General features: G+C 40.8%; 1 protein-coding gene across 2 annotated transcripts in view; it reads left to right on the top strand.

Annotated features, from left to right (window-relative positions):
* Window positions 1-63: 63 nt before the first annotated feature.
* Window positions 64-17,391, top strand: part of LOC136441581 (uncharacterized) — a 39,699-nt gene continuing 22,371 nt past the window's right edge. Inside the window, exons 1-22 of one of the 2 annotated variants that reach the window (XM_066437947.1) lie at window positions 962-1,093; window positions 3,991-4,103; window positions 5,333-5,532; window positions 5,921-6,057; window positions 6,589-6,764; window positions 7,669-7,889; window positions 8,694-8,870; window positions 9,179-9,315; window positions 9,811-9,908; window positions 10,445-10,619; window positions 10,844-11,042; window positions 11,405-11,550; window positions 12,066-12,164; window positions 12,612-12,761; window positions 12,902-12,976; window positions 13,202-13,216; window positions 13,355-13,520; window positions 13,848-13,990; window positions 14,227-14,352; window positions 14,725-14,862; window positions 16,051-16,153; window positions 16,713-17,167. In XM_066437947.1, coding sequence (XP_066294044.1) covers window positions 3,997-4,103; window positions 5,333-5,532; window positions 5,921-6,057; window positions 6,589-6,764; window positions 7,669-7,889; window positions 8,694-8,870; window positions 9,179-9,315; window positions 9,811-9,908; window positions 10,445-10,619; window positions 10,844-11,042; window positions 11,405-11,550; window positions 12,066-12,164; window positions 12,612-12,761; window positions 12,902-12,976; window positions 13,202-13,216; window positions 13,355-13,520; window positions 13,848-13,990; window positions 14,227-14,352; window positions 14,725-14,862; window positions 16,051-16,153; window positions 16,713-16,735 — 2,811 coding nt within the window. In that variant the 5' untranslated portion in view covers window positions 962-1,093; window positions 3,991-3,996 and the 3' untranslated portion in view covers window positions 16,736-17,167. Of the gene's footprint in view, window positions 1,094-3,990; window positions 4,104-5,332; window positions 5,533-5,920; window positions 6,058-6,588; window positions 6,765-7,668; window positions 7,890-8,693; window positions 8,871-9,178; window positions 9,316-9,810; window positions 9,909-10,444; window positions 10,620-10,843; window positions 11,043-11,404; window positions 11,551-12,065; window positions 12,165-12,611; window positions 12,762-12,901; window positions 12,977-13,201; window positions 13,217-13,354; window positions 13,521-13,847; window positions 13,991-14,226; window positions 14,353-14,724; window positions 14,863-16,050; window positions 16,154-16,712; window positions 17,168-17,391 lie in introns of those variants that run through there. The other variant, XM_066437948.1, reaches the window with a different exon arrangement.

The following is a 17,391-nucleotide window of genomic DNA, read 5'->3' as shown; positions in this document are numbered from 1 at the left end:
TGGTCAACTCTTCCACAGGTCCCCATGATTTCCATCAATTTTGGCATGCAGGTAGCTTAGGCAGAGATGTACATAATTAGATATATACTATGCAAATTAGGACTCTATTTGCATAATTGATTAGGCAATTCTATAATTTCATTGATTTTTATAACTGGAATTCAATGTCATTCATAGCAGCTGGGACATAAACAAATACCAAACATGCAAATGCAAAGCTGATTTGTATAATAAGTACAAAAAAGGCAAAAGCGCTTAAACGCTTAGTGGTGAAGTATGGAAATATTATGCTTTTGACATGTGTGAGTTAATCTAAGGTGAACATCACTATGTATAAATCATGCAAATGTGCAAGTCATTTGAAACACATTTACAAAAGCTATAAACATTTCATGGAGGTATGAGGTCGCCGAACTCTAGGTTACGTATTTCTCTACTTTCTAAGATTAGTTAGTTAAAATCCTCCCACACCATTATTGGGCGGTGTAGGGCGGTGCCCATCTCCGTTTCATAGCCCTGGGCCACACTTGTGGTGCAATCACTGTTGCAGGGGGCTAGTCCACTGGCAGTGAAGTGTGTTTAACTTCCATACTGTTTCATAAGTATGTACCATTTTTATAAAGTCTTTGGTATGACTCAATGCGCCTCTTGTCCAGAAGTGCCCTAACCCGGGGCTTGAACCCGGGCCTTCTGGTCCAAGTAATTTGAACCAGATGTGGTGAGAGGCAGAAGGCGCAGACCACTACACCGCAGGGACACCCCCACTTTCTAAGATACTTTATACTATAGATAATCCAAGTTATTGTAATGCTATATTTAAGCATTAAATTTAGTCAATGACGATGATACAAGCAAACCAACTCGCCGTGATCTCCGGTTCACTTAAAAATAACTTAACGTTATCGCGGCTTCGTGGCTACGAGGGGTAACTAGAGTTTATCGATCGTGCCGAAATCACATGCCTCACCTTTATACGGGGACACAGTGCGCTCACTTGTTTTTGTACCTGTTAGCGTGAGTTCACAGGTACTAGGTACGTTCGCTTGAAGGGGCAAACCTTGGCTGGACGCTGATTTCAGACGTTGTCCAAGAAGTGAGCAATATTTTTTGTTTGTTATATCTTTTTAGCTATTTGCGGAACCACTGGCGATCTTTGCGTTCCATCGCCCGCTAAAGGGTTTGATTGACTACGTCAGAATCGTTTGATCTCTGACTTTTTTAATGTTATCCCTAAAAAGTGTCGGTTGGCATGATGAAAAGTGTGATTGCTCTGTACAGTATCTACAACAAAGGGTTAGGGGAATAACCTGGGAACAATCCGCCAAGCCTGTCTTGTTTCTAAAATTTACTTGAGATCTATTCGTCTTACCGTTCAAGTAACCAAGTATGACCGGCAATAATACCTTCATATGGCGTTGTGTGGTGTAAGTGGTAAAGCCCGCGGCTGTCAAACATTGGGACCCGGGATCGATCCCGGGTTGTGCCCAGAGACATGCACATGTCCGAACTTGCGCCCGACGTTGTGCCCTTGGCTTGCCTTGGGAAAGGCACTTTCCTCACTTCACTCGGGTGTAAATGAGTACCTAGCTCATATAGGGTTGGGGACGTCCCTCGGATAGGACGTTAAATGGAGGTCCCGCGTTTGGGGAGAGTCACACGTAAAAGAACCAACCACACCTTTCGAAAAAGAGTAGGGGCATGCCCCGGTGTGCGATGGTTCAAATCCTTCTGTGGGCGGTATAACCCAGTCGTAGCGAAAGCACGTCCACTGATGATGATGATGACCTTCATGACATTTATCTCTCAGCAATACCTGTTCACAGAAAAAAAAAGATTTTTGTGTAAACTCCATTAGGCCACAGCAAGTAAATTTTATGGATGACATCCTCCGCAGACTCCAAAATTAATGAGATAGGGCGAAAAAAAACAAGGCGGGCCAAACAAAACAAGATTCCTATATTTTCAAATTTTGAGATCATAAGTCTTGTTAAACAAGAATTGAGGCGACGAAATATGATATCATGACCAACAGCTATATTCCTGTATTAAACCAAATAGATGTGTATACATCTCAATAGACTAACTACAACAAATGCAGCAAAGAGCTTGTTGTACCATCATCTGAAGCAACTACACTAGGAATTCGTATGCGATGAAACACCTTGTGTATACAGCTCAATTAACTAGACCCCCCCCCCATTATTTACATAATGTCCTTGCTAGAACAAATGCAGAAAATAGCTTGTTATTATACCATCATGGGCAGGAACTACACTGGGTATTCATATGCAATGAAACACCTTAGACTGTCAACATTAAACTGTTCTTGAAGATATGTATACAGCTCAATTAACTAGAACAAACGCAGAAAACAGCTTGTCATACCATCATGGGCAGGAACTACACTGGGTATCCATATGCAATGAAACACCTTAGACTGTCAATCTTTACGGCATATCTGCCAATTTTTGGCATGTTGACCACCGTCGGAGGACAGTGAAATTTCTTGTTTTTTATTCCGAAATCAGGCGAAAATTAATGAGCGCGCTGATGTCATCCATAAAAATTACTTGCTGTGGCCTTAGTTATGATAAAATAAAAGCGCTGGGGACAAGAACGACGACAGGAATTTCATTATAAGTCGTATTACACATTTCCACTCGGCAACATGTCGAGTTGCTCAATATATGATAAAAAGTTGAAAAGGTCTTAGGTTACACATATGCAATTGTGGTCGTTGAAGCGTCGCTCAACTGTCTCTATCCAGTGGAAATGGGACCTTGGTATTTTGTTCTGCATGATATCTACGAGATGAGTTATTTACCTCTCTCAATTCAAGTACTTCAGATTTTAAGACACTCAATGCCACAGATAGATTTGACTATATATTTAGATGCAACAGCTCACACAGTGTTAAAATAGGCAAATATATCAAATATCATGTGTTTTGTTATTAGAAAAAATAATGATACTCAAAATTAGCCCAACTTGAATCATGTAAAACCTAGGATAGTCATTTTGTTGTAGTGAATAGTTTTATTCCATACTTATGTCTTGTTCTATGTTTACTGTTGTTGCCATACTTTGTGCCTGCTACAATAGTCGCGCAATAAAATTCTTCTAAAGTTCTTCATCTATATTTATGATCAACACTGTGTTCCCATAAATACGTGTAACCCCCATTAACATTAATCTGTCGGGTTACATAAATCCGCCACTTTTAAAAACAGTGGGTATTAGAGATCTCTAGTGCAGCACCCACATGTAAACGCAGTTTACTGTATACAGGAGTGAATTGTACTGGGGAACGTTGGGTTGGAGATCTGTTTTGACGTATCTTTTCAGGGTGGCGGAATTATGTACCCTGGTGGAATTATGTTAGTAGATGTTAAGTGCTCAAAGTACAATGTTCAAATTTACATGACCGTGTCAATCGCTGATTGTTGATAGACCAGCGATTGTTTTTGAGTTGGACTTTAGATAGAATAAGTATGTATATGTCTATATGTCTTAGTGGTGACTAATATCAATAGTATTTGCCTACATGGGTGTCGATGGTAAGTCATATTCTGATAGCACTTAGTCTAAAACGTTTACAAATAGCGGGCAATAGTCTTTAATCAACTTGTTTAAACTGCTTTCCATGTATTTGTTGGCGTATTTCCTAGGGTTTTTGTATGGTTGAAATAATTCACAAAAGCTTAAATCATTATACTAAAAAGTGCAACGAATGAAAATATTAAAAAGTGTGGAAATTAGCAAGGTAGAGGGAAAATATAAAGAAACTAGCCCTCAGTCATGTCGCGATCCATTGATTCAGGATTTGTTGCTGATTTCCCCTTGTCGTATACGTGTTTTATGATTCCCCATTAAAATATACGCCATCAAAATATATGATTCCCCGTTAAAATATGCGTTTTACGGCTGTGATTCAATAACGTTCTGTGGAATTATCTTAATTCTCACGTTCGACAACACATGTACACTTAGGTGACGATGGCGTCCAAAGTCTTGTTGTCAGTATTTCTTCTGATCTGTGTGGGCGTGAGCCATGGCCGTCATCATAAGAAGCATCCACAAGCAGATCATCCTTCAACATACAGGTACACAATAATAAACTATCCCAGTGCACTTGGTTAAAATACAATTTTAAGGTACTCTGGAAATTTTAACAATAAAGATGTGTATTCCATACGAATATTCATTGAACAAACCCGTACTACTTAGGGTTTCTTTGATGCAACTTTACCGAGTTGTTTTGTCAATTGCTTGCTCATTTTTCCACAAGGAGATACAATAAGGTGCACATAACATACCATAAACAAGAGTTCCGCGACCTCATATCTCCATGAACAATTCTATTGATGCAAATGACTTACACATTTACATAATATATGCTTAATCATAAAAACCTTTATCTTACCTACACATGTTGCAATACTGACAGTCTATAATTTTTCAATTTGATGAATTTCGGTGTTTTTGCATTAATTATGCAAATTAGGAATTTATTTGCAAAATTGGTATCTGTTGATGGGCCACTTTCCATAAACTACATATGTTACATGTATTTGAGTCTTCTAATGGAAAACACTGCAAATATAGATTTTCCTCATTAGCTATGCAAATTAAGTCCCAATTAGCATAATTTGCACTTCATTGTGTATATCTCTGTCTAAGCTACCTGCATACTGAATATCATGGAAATCCGTTGTTCCTTTGTTCAGTTATTCTCCTTAGAAGATTTTCACAATAACGCCCCTGCAGTTCCAGAGCAAGCTGCTAGGGGGCCCAAACATACACCACTTCTTTATTACATCACAAGCTATCTGCCACCAAAAAATCAAGACCATAGCACGTCCAGGTCAAAAGATACAAAAATTGAAGTTCTGCTGCAGTACCAAGGTCACATACCAGGGGGCCCAAAATCGACCTTGAATTTCGGCTTCACAACACCGGCCCACATACCAAATATCATCGTAATCCATCCAGAGGTTCTTGAGTTATGCTGACTACAATAGTCCGGAAACACAAACACACACACACACAGACACGCCAAAAACAATATCTCCATTTTTCATGGAGATAATAAAGTTTTCCTTAATACCTAATAAGATATGCCAGAAAATGGTACACGGTTACTAAAGAGTCAAATATTCCAGGACTACGTTGCTGTGGATCTTTAATCTGTTTCTATCATAGAAATAAAGTAAGTAAGCACTTGTCTTTCGTTTTTTAACAAATGTATTGCTTTGTGTTTGTGTGCCAGCTTAAGACAGGTTGTGCATACAGTTTGAATTAGGTCTATTTTCTATTTTCTGGACGGTGACAGCGACGATATCGATCTGGAAAAGGTCTGCGCCGGAGAGTGCCCTGAGTTCGAGCTGTTGTGCTCGACCCCAGAGTACGACGTGAGGCGGTACAAAAGCGCCCTCTGGTTGTCCACCACGGTATCGGGCCTGTCCCTCTCCCAGGCCAGCGGGCGAACATGGAGCCGTATCCATGCGTACTTCAAGGGCGAAAATGATCAAAGTATGTGATGTATTGACCATGTTTCTTGATAAATAGAAATTAGCCAGACGTACGCACGCATGCACGCGTGTATGTGTATGTGTATGTGTATGTGTATGTGTATGTCTATGTCTATGTACATGTTTATGTATATGTATGTGCGTGGGTATGTATGTGCGTGGGTATGTATGTATGTGTGTGTGTGTGTGTGTGTGTGTGTGTGTGTGTGTGTGTGTATGTATGTATGTGTGTGTGTGTGTGCGTGTGTTTGTGTGTGTGTGTGTGCATGTGTGTGTGTGTGTATGTGTGTGTGTATGTGTGTGTGTGTGCGTGTGTGTGTGTGTATGTGTAGGTACGTTGCAATTACAACCCATTGTCACAAATATGAATACATGGGTGTGTTCTTCAGATGTTAAAATGCCGAGCACCGCACCGTTGGTAACACAGACTCGGGAGCCGTCGGAAAGCCCATTGCGAGAGATCACACTCTCTGTGCCGCTACCGAGGGAGATGGCGAAACATCCTCCCATTCCGAACGATCCAAAAGTTCGTATTCAAAACTTATTTCATTTAGTCAGCATGATGACATCCCTGTTGTTTTTGTGCTTGTCTAAACACGATTCGATTTGTGACAGTTACTAGGCCCCCATTCCAGTAGACGGCGCTCTCGGTGCGCTCTCGCTACGACCTCAATCGAACATGTCACATAAAAGTATGGCTGAAAAGACAACAAAACACGCAAAGGGTAATTTTCTAAAAATGAAATTCGCTGAGCGCTCTGTTAAATTCGACAGAGTATCAAGCACCTACTAGTTCCAAGGACCCTGCAGGAGGGTACCTTGGGCCCGTTTTTTGTTACAAAAGGCCTTCCTAAACAGCTGGAAGGAAGAGAATTTGATGACTTTGCCTTCCAACATCCAGCAGTCACCCCCTCCCCCTCTAGATCTCCACAGTCAGTCACACCCTCCAGCCAGACACTCCCAAAGTAATCATAACAGCACCCTGCAGGCAGGAAAGGCGCCGTCCTAGTGGAATAGCAGATGAGCTTTTATTCGAACACTCCGATCTCTGTCCCAGGTGGTGATAGATCTCGTGCCCGAGACTGTCGTGTACGTGAAGACGTTCCAAGGTCATTCACCCCGGGTCGGCTTCGTCGCGGACAAGGAAGCCAAAAACTTCTTCAAGACGCTTTCAGACAGCAACGAGCCGTTCTATGGGGAAGATGATTACTACTACGTGGCGCAATTTGACAGGTAAATCAAACAAACAAACAAACAAACAAACAAACAAAAACAAACAAAGAAGTCAATATGTCACCAAAATGAAAACAGATCTGCAGTGGATGTCACTCGAGGAGAGAAGGAAGATGTCCAGACCATGCATTATGTACAAAATGACTAATAAACTGGTGGACATACCAACTAATAAGTATCTGATACCAGCTCAGAAAAGGACAAGAAATAGCCATGCCTTTAAGTATCAGACTTTCGAACCGAGGATTGATGTGTTTAAAAATTCGTATTTTCCTAGAACGATCGTAGAGTGGAACTCGTTACAACCATGTACCGTGAAAGCATCCTCATTAGACAGCTTTAAACAATGCATGCAGTTAGATATGCGAAGGTTAGACGTGACAGGTCGTTCGGTGTAATATAACCAGCTGCTGTCGCGCCGCGTGCCTGCGAAGCTGGTGTGTTACGCCGAATGGCGGTAATACCGGCTATATAGATACAGATACAGATACAGAATATGACATGTACAATAACAATGTACTTTTCTATGAATTCGTCTCCATTAAGAAATCTATGTACATGTCCAATCAGCCACAATTTAGGTTTTTCGGGCTTGTTGCTTTGCTTTACGACGTCATTTTGCTGTGAAAGTAAGGAAATGGCTCATTCCGTATCAATATATGTAGGTAAGGTGGCTTTAGGATAAACGTTTTGTTTCCGTACAAACATGACTGCAGTATTACGTGTCCACAAAATTTGATGCCGTTTCCTTTTCCTGATACAAAATGTAACGTTACATGTATCCTTCTGATACAATGCACTTGGAGCACCTCGTCCACAACAAGCACTGTATTATGGGCGGTTTAGCCTACTATAAAAAAAAATAGACATGCTGTTTTCTTTCATTCTTGCTCTGTACATAAAGCATTAGCGCCTCCTCCAGCCTACTGACGTACAACGAGATCTGGATCTTCGCCGTCAACGAGAGACTGTTCCGGGTTCACGATTTCAACGACCACGTCGGACAGGCGTTCCCAAAATGTCTCCAGAAGGACGACAGGCTGAGGTCGTGGCACAAGATGGACCAGGCCGACATCCCTGTGCAGGCTCTGACACGGAAGCAGTGTTCTGAGACGTACTGCAAACGTAAGAACCTAGACCACGTCTTGTGGGTGTAGCTCTTGTTTTGCCATAAGACCCCATTGAGTTCTTGCTTCATTGTATAATATCTGGATTATGCTTATTGCAATATGTTATGATATGCTATGTATATTGGTAATTTTGTATATTAATAACTTGTTTGTATTTGTATACTAATATTGTTGATTCATAACTTTGCCCTCCCTTGCACATTGTTTGTGAAAAATGCAAATAAAGCTAGAAAGGCCGCCATTTACTCCTGAGCAAATACTGCATATTTCACTCCCTCCCCATGCAAAAATGGACCTTTTGTAATGATCTACGCTACATTTATTTGAATGTGTCGTTCATTGCACGCGTGTTCCTGCAACATGATCTCAGATAACCCAAATGGAACACGTGTTCCTTGGCCAATGGCAAATGGGACGCACCGTGCCTCAGATAGAACATGGAACGGGGATAGAAATGTTTGAAGTGGCGTATACCAAAACTTTGATTGCACAGCCAATTTCTCTATGTGTATACAAGTTGTAGCCCCTGAAAGAAAAAAGTCATCACAGACTATGAAAAAGTTGTTAAGATGGTGTATATGTTACGGTTGCACGCGGAATACTTTTTTGTACATTCATAGCTGTCATGGAAACGTGTGTCCTAAAGACTAAATGACCGCCAATGGACTATTCCTTACAAAATACCCAAAGCCAACAGTAGAAATGTCTATTCATATTTGAATAGAGATGGGTTGAACAAGGGCAGAGATGAATGACTTTTTTCACAATGCCTGAAGACGTTTCTTACCACGTATTGCAGTACCAAAGTTGTGTCCTGAACCCGAGATGAAGGGGGTGAAGGGAATCGACGACAAGACCATCACGCTTAAGAAGTTCACAGATCTTCAGTACACCTCCTTTAACCCCTACACCTGCCACTACGACACCGCAATCATCGCGGCAGCAGAACCACTAGCACAGCATCTCAACAAAACAGGTAGTTATCAGAATCAGGAGGCTCAATGTTGCTTTATCTGATCATTCCCGCTGTTCGAAATGTCCCAAAACTAAACAAAATCTGCCCCTTACTTTGGCTAAGCTTGTGTCAGCGTTGGCATCTCTCGCCATATGTTTCAGCTATAGAGGGCTCTGAAGTAGATGTCTTCTTTCAATTTCCCCCAACCCCCGCTGGAAGCTATTTAGGCCCCAATTCCACAAGTCGGCGATCTCTGAGCAACATGTGAGCGACCAAAATTACATATATGTGGCCCATATTTTTCTTAACACCATCGTATGTCGATGCAGGTGTCCCACACTCTGAAGTCGCTATGATGTGCACCAGTCCGGTAGAGATTCGAGACGAGTTGGATGGAAAGGACGGCTGCCAGAAGTTCTTTGACATGTATGTTATTAGAGGCGGTGGGGTTGGGAAGACAGACCAGGTGAGTGAAAATAAAATGTAGATGTTTATTTTTAATTTGACTCAGTCATGATGGCAGTTTACTTTGGGTTCCTCTATCAAATGCAAGTCTGGTTCATCTACATCTTTCTCTGTCCATGTCGCTTCTGCTTCTGCTACAGCTTAGGTCAAATATATAAATAGTTATGAATGAAATGATAGTCTTTTGCATTTTTTCTATTGACGACGTAATATATAAATCGAAGGACTACGGAGACTGGGGAAGGCCAGATGGTAGGGAAAAACATTGAATGCGTGAGTGAGTGAGTGAGTGAGTGAGTGAGTGAGTGAGTGCGCGTGTGCACGCGTGTGTGTGCGTCTGAATGTGTGTGTGTGCGCGTGTGTGTGTGAATGTGTGTGTGTGTGTGTGTGTGTGTGTGTGTGTGTGTGTGTGTGTGTGTGTGTGTGTGTGTGTGTGTGCACGCGCGCGCGCGTGTGTGTGTGACATTTATTTCGTTCTTTACACCCTTTTCTGTAGGACGTTCATGAACTTGTCCTGGATAATACCGATATGCACGGGTTCAGGAGTCCAAAGACAAAAGAAGTGTACCATTCCCGGAAGAACCACCAGATTCAGTAAGAGACCACTATTACATATTGCATTGTGCCAAAGTATTGGAAATCCCATTTGCCCTTACATTCTCTGAAATTTGGCAGCAAAGCATCTTATTTTGCCTTTTCACTGAAGGCTAACTACTCATGCTGATAGAACTAACTAAGGGGCACCGTCGTTAAAATTCCTGTATCCTTTACAGTTCGTAATGTCTACTGTTTTGTGTAACAATCATGATCCCCAGGTTGGCATATAAATCAGTAATGCCCCAAAAGTACAAAGGTGTACCTCTGTCGTGCAGGTGAAGGTATACTCTTATGTATACCCTCAACTGACAAGGGTATACTAAATTGTATACCTTCAACTGAAAGAGGTATATTATCTAGTATCATTCGGCAGATTTGGCAAAAGATCATTTTGCATAATGGCCGGGGCAAAACAAAAAGTTCATGTGCCAATCATTTTTCACTTCACTATGAAGCCGTCAACGTCAATGATACAGACTATTGCGACATTTTGTCTGCTCTCTGATATATTTTGCTATTCTTACGAACGACAGGTACTTCTACATGAAATGCATGGGCGGTAACATCTACTACGAACCAGTCACCACCACTACAACAGCTAACGTGCTCGTGGACAGGCTCAAGGAGGAGAAGAAGTGTTTCCTGGGAGATCACATTGGAGTGTGGGAACATCATCCACCGTCTAGGCTGTTCGACCGTTTCAATGAGGTACGATGATGATTTTTATCAGTTTCCATTTGTCTTTTGTATGTTTTATTTGAATAGCAAATAGGCAAAATTCGACCAGAACGTAGGAAAGTCAATGACCTCTATTCTATGTTCCTCTACATATAGATTTATTCTATTTACTTACTAATATGATCTATGGCAACATTTCAATACTGAACCCATGTGATGACAGTATAATGGACCTCTCGGAACATGGTTTTCAGGTTTTTGTGGATAGTGACTTGGATTGTTCTCGTCATGAGGGCCGTCCGGAGTTCACCTTCCACCTCCCGCTGAGTAAGACCTACAGCCAACACGAGGCGAAGCCTGTAATCGAGGACCCTTGTACCACAGGCGATTGTCACAGCATGTCCGTCGTCATGAGGTTTGAGGACAACCTCAGGCTGATAAAACACCCACCAGGTAGCATTGACGATGACGATGACGACGATGATGATGATGACGATGACGACGATGATGATGACGATGATGATGATGACGATGATATTAATGATGAAGTAACACAATATTGAAATAACTGATAACTTGTTAACTTCAGTTTGAACGGAATCTGCTAGGGGCCAATGTATTTCATAAGATTTCTTATGCTAACGTTACTATCCGACCACCTTACTTTTAAATCCACCGTCAGTGAAAACCTGCCATTCATCTTGAAATAAACACTTGCATCTGCCATCAGGGGTACGTTAGGCACATGGGCAAAGCATTAGGCAAACTACACGTAACATGATGTTTGTTATATCTAGAACTTCTTTGTTTCACAGCCACGTGGGTTTGCTCCAACAGCACGTCTCTGTCCTGTACCTTCGAACAGGCCTGGGATAAGGCACTCCAGCCCATCCTGTCGTACATTAACGGGAAGAACGAGGACAACGTCAGCATGGACATAACGAGACCTGTGTATGGACGGGTCAGTGAATCACTCTTTTTGATTTGCTGTCTGAAACATACTAAAGCCCCCCGCTCGCTTGACCCGCGGCACGCTGGCGGCGTCGCTGCGGCCGATCGAATTGACAAAGCACTCAACGAATGTCATCGACAAAAAACGAATATTTTTAAGCGTGTTTTGTTGTCTTTTTGGTCATACTTGTACGTTTTGAATAATATTCCCATTATAAAGTCAAGGGTGACACAAATCCAGTTTAGGACGAAGCGACGCCGCCAGCGCGCCGCGGGTCCAGTGAGAGGGGGGCTTTATGGACTCAGATGCACTACATGTCCGATTGCCACTGATATCTAATGTGCGAACATAACAGATTTTCATATTGTTAACTTGATACCTTTAAGCTAACAATTAAGCTTTAAGCTTGATTCATTATACAATTACGAAGCTGGTTATACATGTCAACATTTGATGTCTATATTGTAAGTAACTCACAGGTTTTGTCATTGAATGCCAATGCTTCTAGCTGTTTCTTTACCCAGGGTTACATGGGAGACCGGGAGTGTACGATACTGAGTACGATGTGCATGACGTTGCCAAAGAAGTATGAAGACAACCCGCCAAAGCCTATCGATGACATTGTATGTGTCGAGATTCTTATTTTCGAATTACACATGGTAAAGATATACATATGCGTATGTTTCTTAGCTTGCATCCCGATCTGTGTTCATATTTTCCTATAGGGCTGATATCATGGCTATCAATACCAGTGCAGATGTTTGTGATATCAGGTAGATTCTCGCGAATCGTACTTTATGTTGTCCAACTGGCAAACTAATATTTGTCAGAAGGTTCAGTCACAAGACCAAATCTGACTGCAAGTGTCATAAAATCCAATCAATTTGTGTTTTACAGCTGACGTAAAAACGCGCACATGTGACGAACCTCTTATGATTCGATAAGCTTCATGAAATTATATACTATTAGACCTTTCAGAAACTACATACTATTACACCTATTAGACTATTAGACCCAAAGATTAGGTGTTCTGCCCTTTACCATTTTCTTCTCGTTTCTCTTTTTTTTAGGTTGCCTTTAGGAGAGGAGATGAAGAGAGCTACTGGTATCAGTCAGCATTTGTGGGCAAGCGCACTGCAGAGATGTTCCTGAAGCAAAAGACTGGAATGACCAAGCAGCTTGACGAACTCAAAACGTTTGGAGTAAACTACACAACAGAGGCATGTAGCCATGTTATCATTTTTCATATCTGTCATTATGTCTAAGATAGCGACAAAACAGCAGCTGTTTAAGTGCTCATGATGAGTTGAAAGTTTTGATATTTAAGAAGACCTACGTAACCATATATTTCTTGTTTTAGCACCTTTGGATTGCAGGCTACGGCAATCCTAACGACGAGGAAGCTCTGATGACAATGCTGTTCGTAGACCAGCAGGTATGTATCATTGATAATCAATTAATCAATCAATCAATCAATCAATCAAGCAATCAATCAATCAATCAATCAATCAATTAATCAATCAATCAATGTATCAATCAATAACTTCCCGTGTTCTAACAATATTCAATGTTTGAAAGAAAATAGAAAATAGATACGGGTTACTTACCTGAGACAGTTGCAAAACCAGTCTTCACAAAAATCTTGCATTTCTTGTTTCAGCATATCTACTGGAAGGTGAGTATATTTTTTACAACTTTTCTTCGTTAAACTTTGATTCTCTTCTTTTCCGGGCACTTGCAAACTCATACTGCAGATGAACACTGACAAAAAAAGATCCATGCGATTTTTGTGTTTTAATTAAAAATGACACAGGACAGTAAGAAGGAGGAAGATACAGAAAAGAAGGAGGCGGAGGAGGAGGAACGCCCGGATGATGAGGTCCGGAACCTGGTTCCGAAGGATTGCCGTTTGCCAACCTGTCACCCCGTTCATGTGACCAAAGAGCACAGCAACTACATGGAGATCTTCTTCCCCAAATGTGAGCATGTACCTATGCTCTACTTTTTCGAACATCCTCAGTATTTGCTTAACATTTTTTCTCTTCTACGTCCATTTACTTGTGTTCCATAATGACAATCACAGCTCTTTTCAATGCATGAACTGAAGATAGAAGTAGCAATGGGGTTTATTCTTGAGCTATTCTAACAAACTTGCGAGTAAAGTTCTGTCTTAACCGGGCTTCATTAATAAGATGTGTGAGATGTTGAGACATATTGAAGTCGTCAGATTCATGTATCATGGCTTTTTTAACGACGTCTGGATAAAGAAAATTGAAGTCTTCTTATCTTTGCCCTGTGTTGTACAGCCAAGGGTGTCTGTCGGTACATCAAAGGATGTGGACACGGGTCTCCTCGTCGAAATCTCTTCCTACCCATCTACAAGTATTTCTACGGAAAGAACGAGGAGCAGGAGAAGATTGGGGATGTCACGGATCCGATTGTTTTTCAGGTATTTAGGCCTAAGATGAAAATTGGAACTTGCATTGTATGAAACTGTCTACATTATGAGCAGTTTGGTAGTCAATTCATGTTATTGTCAGATATTTTTTTCTCTAGATATATGAACAAAATCACAAGTGCGTGGCGGAGTAGCATACCAGTATCTAAGAATAGTTGGTGTAATGCTGCAACCTTGCTGTCAAAGCGGCACACTTGTACATCGCTCTTTCTGTTTGTTCACTATAGGTAAAGATCTACTCGCCCGAGGAGGAACTGGCCGGCGTTGAGGCGTGTGAGCGCGAGTTCCAACTCTGCGCCTCCCTACCTTCTGCCTACGAGGACAAGGACATACCAAAACCAATCGGAGAGAATGTAAGGCGACACTGTTTTTTCTTCTTCTATAGTATCTATTTTGGGCTAACACTTGCTGACGTATGTGACTACATAAACTTCATCTGTTGGCTAAAATTGAAAGAATATTATTGAAAGTTTTTATTATCAATGCAATTTGCATACAATCTGTACATTGGTACGCAATTTGCACACAATTGCATATTGGTGTACTAAAAACCTATTTACATAACATCAATGATATCCCGTTTTCAGCTAACACAACATTTACCAAAGTATGGGACTCCATAGTTTAAAATAAAAATTACAATGCATGTTTTTTTAGAAACAAATGCCTTGTAGGGGGCTACACAATTTGCATACGATCTGCAGACTCACCTTTTCCAAACACAGATGGCTACATATGATGCCAAAGATGGTGCTCACGGGTACGCCATTGGTGTGAAGGGGTCTTTCAACAGCATCGACATTCCTGCCACAACTATCAAGCTGATACAGACTCTGAACGAGGAGAAGGTGAAGTTCAGCCAGGTAAAACAGGCTTATCAGTTATCGTATTCACTGTGAAAAGTCGGCAGTCAATATATAAATTGACCACTATGGCTTCATGAGAATGAAATGGCTGATAAGGTATTACGTTATTATTATGTTTCGCCAACGAAACATATTGTTTTTGTCAGGTTTCTTCTTCTCCTTCTCCTTCTCCTTCTTCTTCTTCTCCTGTCAAATCTTCAAATCGCTTCTTCTCGGTCGTCCGTCGACCAAATAAGCTGAAATTTGGTATGCAGGTAGAGTATGTGTATACCCCTAGACCCTTTTTAAATTTTTTTTGATATAAGTTTTTAAAATGATTTTATGGAGGTTTTATGGTCATTTTCAGACAAAAGTCGCACATTATGGCCTCCAGTGCCGTGGTGTTGAAACCTGAGGACCTGAAATTTGGTTTAGTTGTGCATTGGATATTTACCCAAAGGACCCCATTATTTTTTTTGGCATACACTACTTCAAAATGATTTATTTTGCAATTTTTTGATGCAATTTTTGGTTATTTTCTGTCGGGGCCAGCAAGAACTAGGTCATACTGTAACATAAGCCCTCCTACACTCACCCCTTTCTGGGACTTAAAACCAAGCAGATGTCAGGGGGTACCTATACTAATGGTATTACAGAAAGTTATATGTACCTTATGTTACATGGTACGGATGTTATATTTGACATGTACGTACCGTTAGCAAAGGTGATCACACCTGGCCATGAATTATGCTAATGACGACCTCATTTGCATAATTCGTGCATAAACTTGTATTTCCCTTTCCGTGACAACATGTAGGTACATGTAGGAAAGGTGAAAGCACCTGGACATAACTTATGCTCATGAGGACCTCATTTGCATAAATTATGCAGAAACTTGGATTTGCCCAGGAGTTATTTTTGGACAGCCCACTTCTTGCATGAGGAGTATGGGCGAAACATCCTGAATTTGCTCTTAAAGCAAATGACGGCCAGTCTAGTTACATTTGAATACATACGTTGCACAAACGCAACACACATAAAAATATTCTTGGCATCAAAATGTGAAAGTATCTAATAGTAAGGAAGTTTAATCCAATGTATGCTTATTACACCATGTAAAAACCACCGACTTCTCTGATTGGTTACTGTTGTCTGCTGAAACACCGACGGACCAATCCACTTGTCCCTTGCTTGTTTACATACCAGGACTGGCTGCTGATATTCGCTCAGACCAGCGAGTTCAGCAAAGTCGAGCAGGACAAGATGGTCTACTTCGCCTTCGTCGAGGACAAAGATTTGACAGATAGAGGTATATTATGAGACTTTCAAAAGCGTTCCATAAATATGTAACTTTCACAAATATCTTAGAAATTTGATTATAATTTCATTACCTTAATTAATGATTTATTTGATTATAGCTTGAATGACATGTTTGAATATTTCTAATGTCAAATACTATAAAAAGATATTATATAACACTATCCCCGCTTCCTATGCAAGTTGTTAGGCACACTAGCCCTGTCCTGTACTAAAGCATGGTTTTGGACAAACAAAACAAATTAACACATCATGCCCTACACCATCTCAACCGGTTCTCTGACTAGCCTCCTCATAAATATGGATTCATAAGAGGCCTTAGAATGTAGGCCAGGGGTGCAACAAGAGTACGAATTTGACAGAATTCTTACAAATTTTACAGAAAATTCGTATGAATTCCGTTAAATTGGGATGAATACTTTGGCACCCCTGGCCTACATTTGGCCTACGTTTTTTGTAGCCCAAAGACACGCAAATCTTGGAATCTGGTCAAGATAATGTGTTTTTATGTGCCCACTTCTGTTTCACCTCGTTTTACTTTCATCCCACAGTGCATCCATCTGATGGCGAGTAGCAAGAGGATCCCAGAAGAAGACGGCAGATCGGAAAACGGAGACAAAAGAATGCACAGGAATAACACAAAGTCGATGATACATGAGACAAAAGTAATGTGCATGCCAGAAACTGCTTTTCAATTCCAGCCAGCCTCGATTATAGCAAATTCAAACCTCTGAGCACTCATGCTGAGACATTAGATGGGTTACATAGGTCGATGAAAATGTCATATGTATTCATTTTGCCATGTACCAGGAGCCTTTACCCAACCATAGCTGGATACGATGGTGACCGTTACATAACCTGACATGTAGAATTCACTATCATATTGATTAGTTGAAAATGAATTAATGAATCTAACTAGTACATATACATTATGATATTAGCTATCAATTGATTAAGCAAGTAAGTAAGTTGAATGAATGCATTAAATATCCTCATATACCACTGATACTTCTACTGCACATGGTGAATTCATTGATAGACTTTTCATAATGGTTTGAACATTTAAAGGTAATGTTTGTTTTTATACTGGCGTGCTTCGCTGCCTTTTCCTGACGTAATATGGTTTTGACTGTAAAAAGGCTTGTAGTCTACCCAGTCGAATGACCTAAATGGTTGTGTTCCTTTGTATATGTATATTTATTGATACAAATTATTTTAATGGTTGCGGAT

Source organism: Branchiostoma lanceolatum, chromosome 9, assembly GCF_035083965.1.
Source record: "Branchiostoma lanceolatum isolate klBraLanc5 chromosome 9, klBraLanc5.hap2, whole genome shotgun sequence".
In the NCBI taxonomy this organism is placed as follows: domain Eukaryota; kingdom Metazoa; phylum Chordata; class Leptocardii; order Amphioxiformes; family Branchiostomatidae; genus Branchiostoma; species Branchiostoma lanceolatum.
Note: the sequence above shows the minus strand (reverse complement) of the source record. Positions and strands in the feature narration are given on the sequence as shown.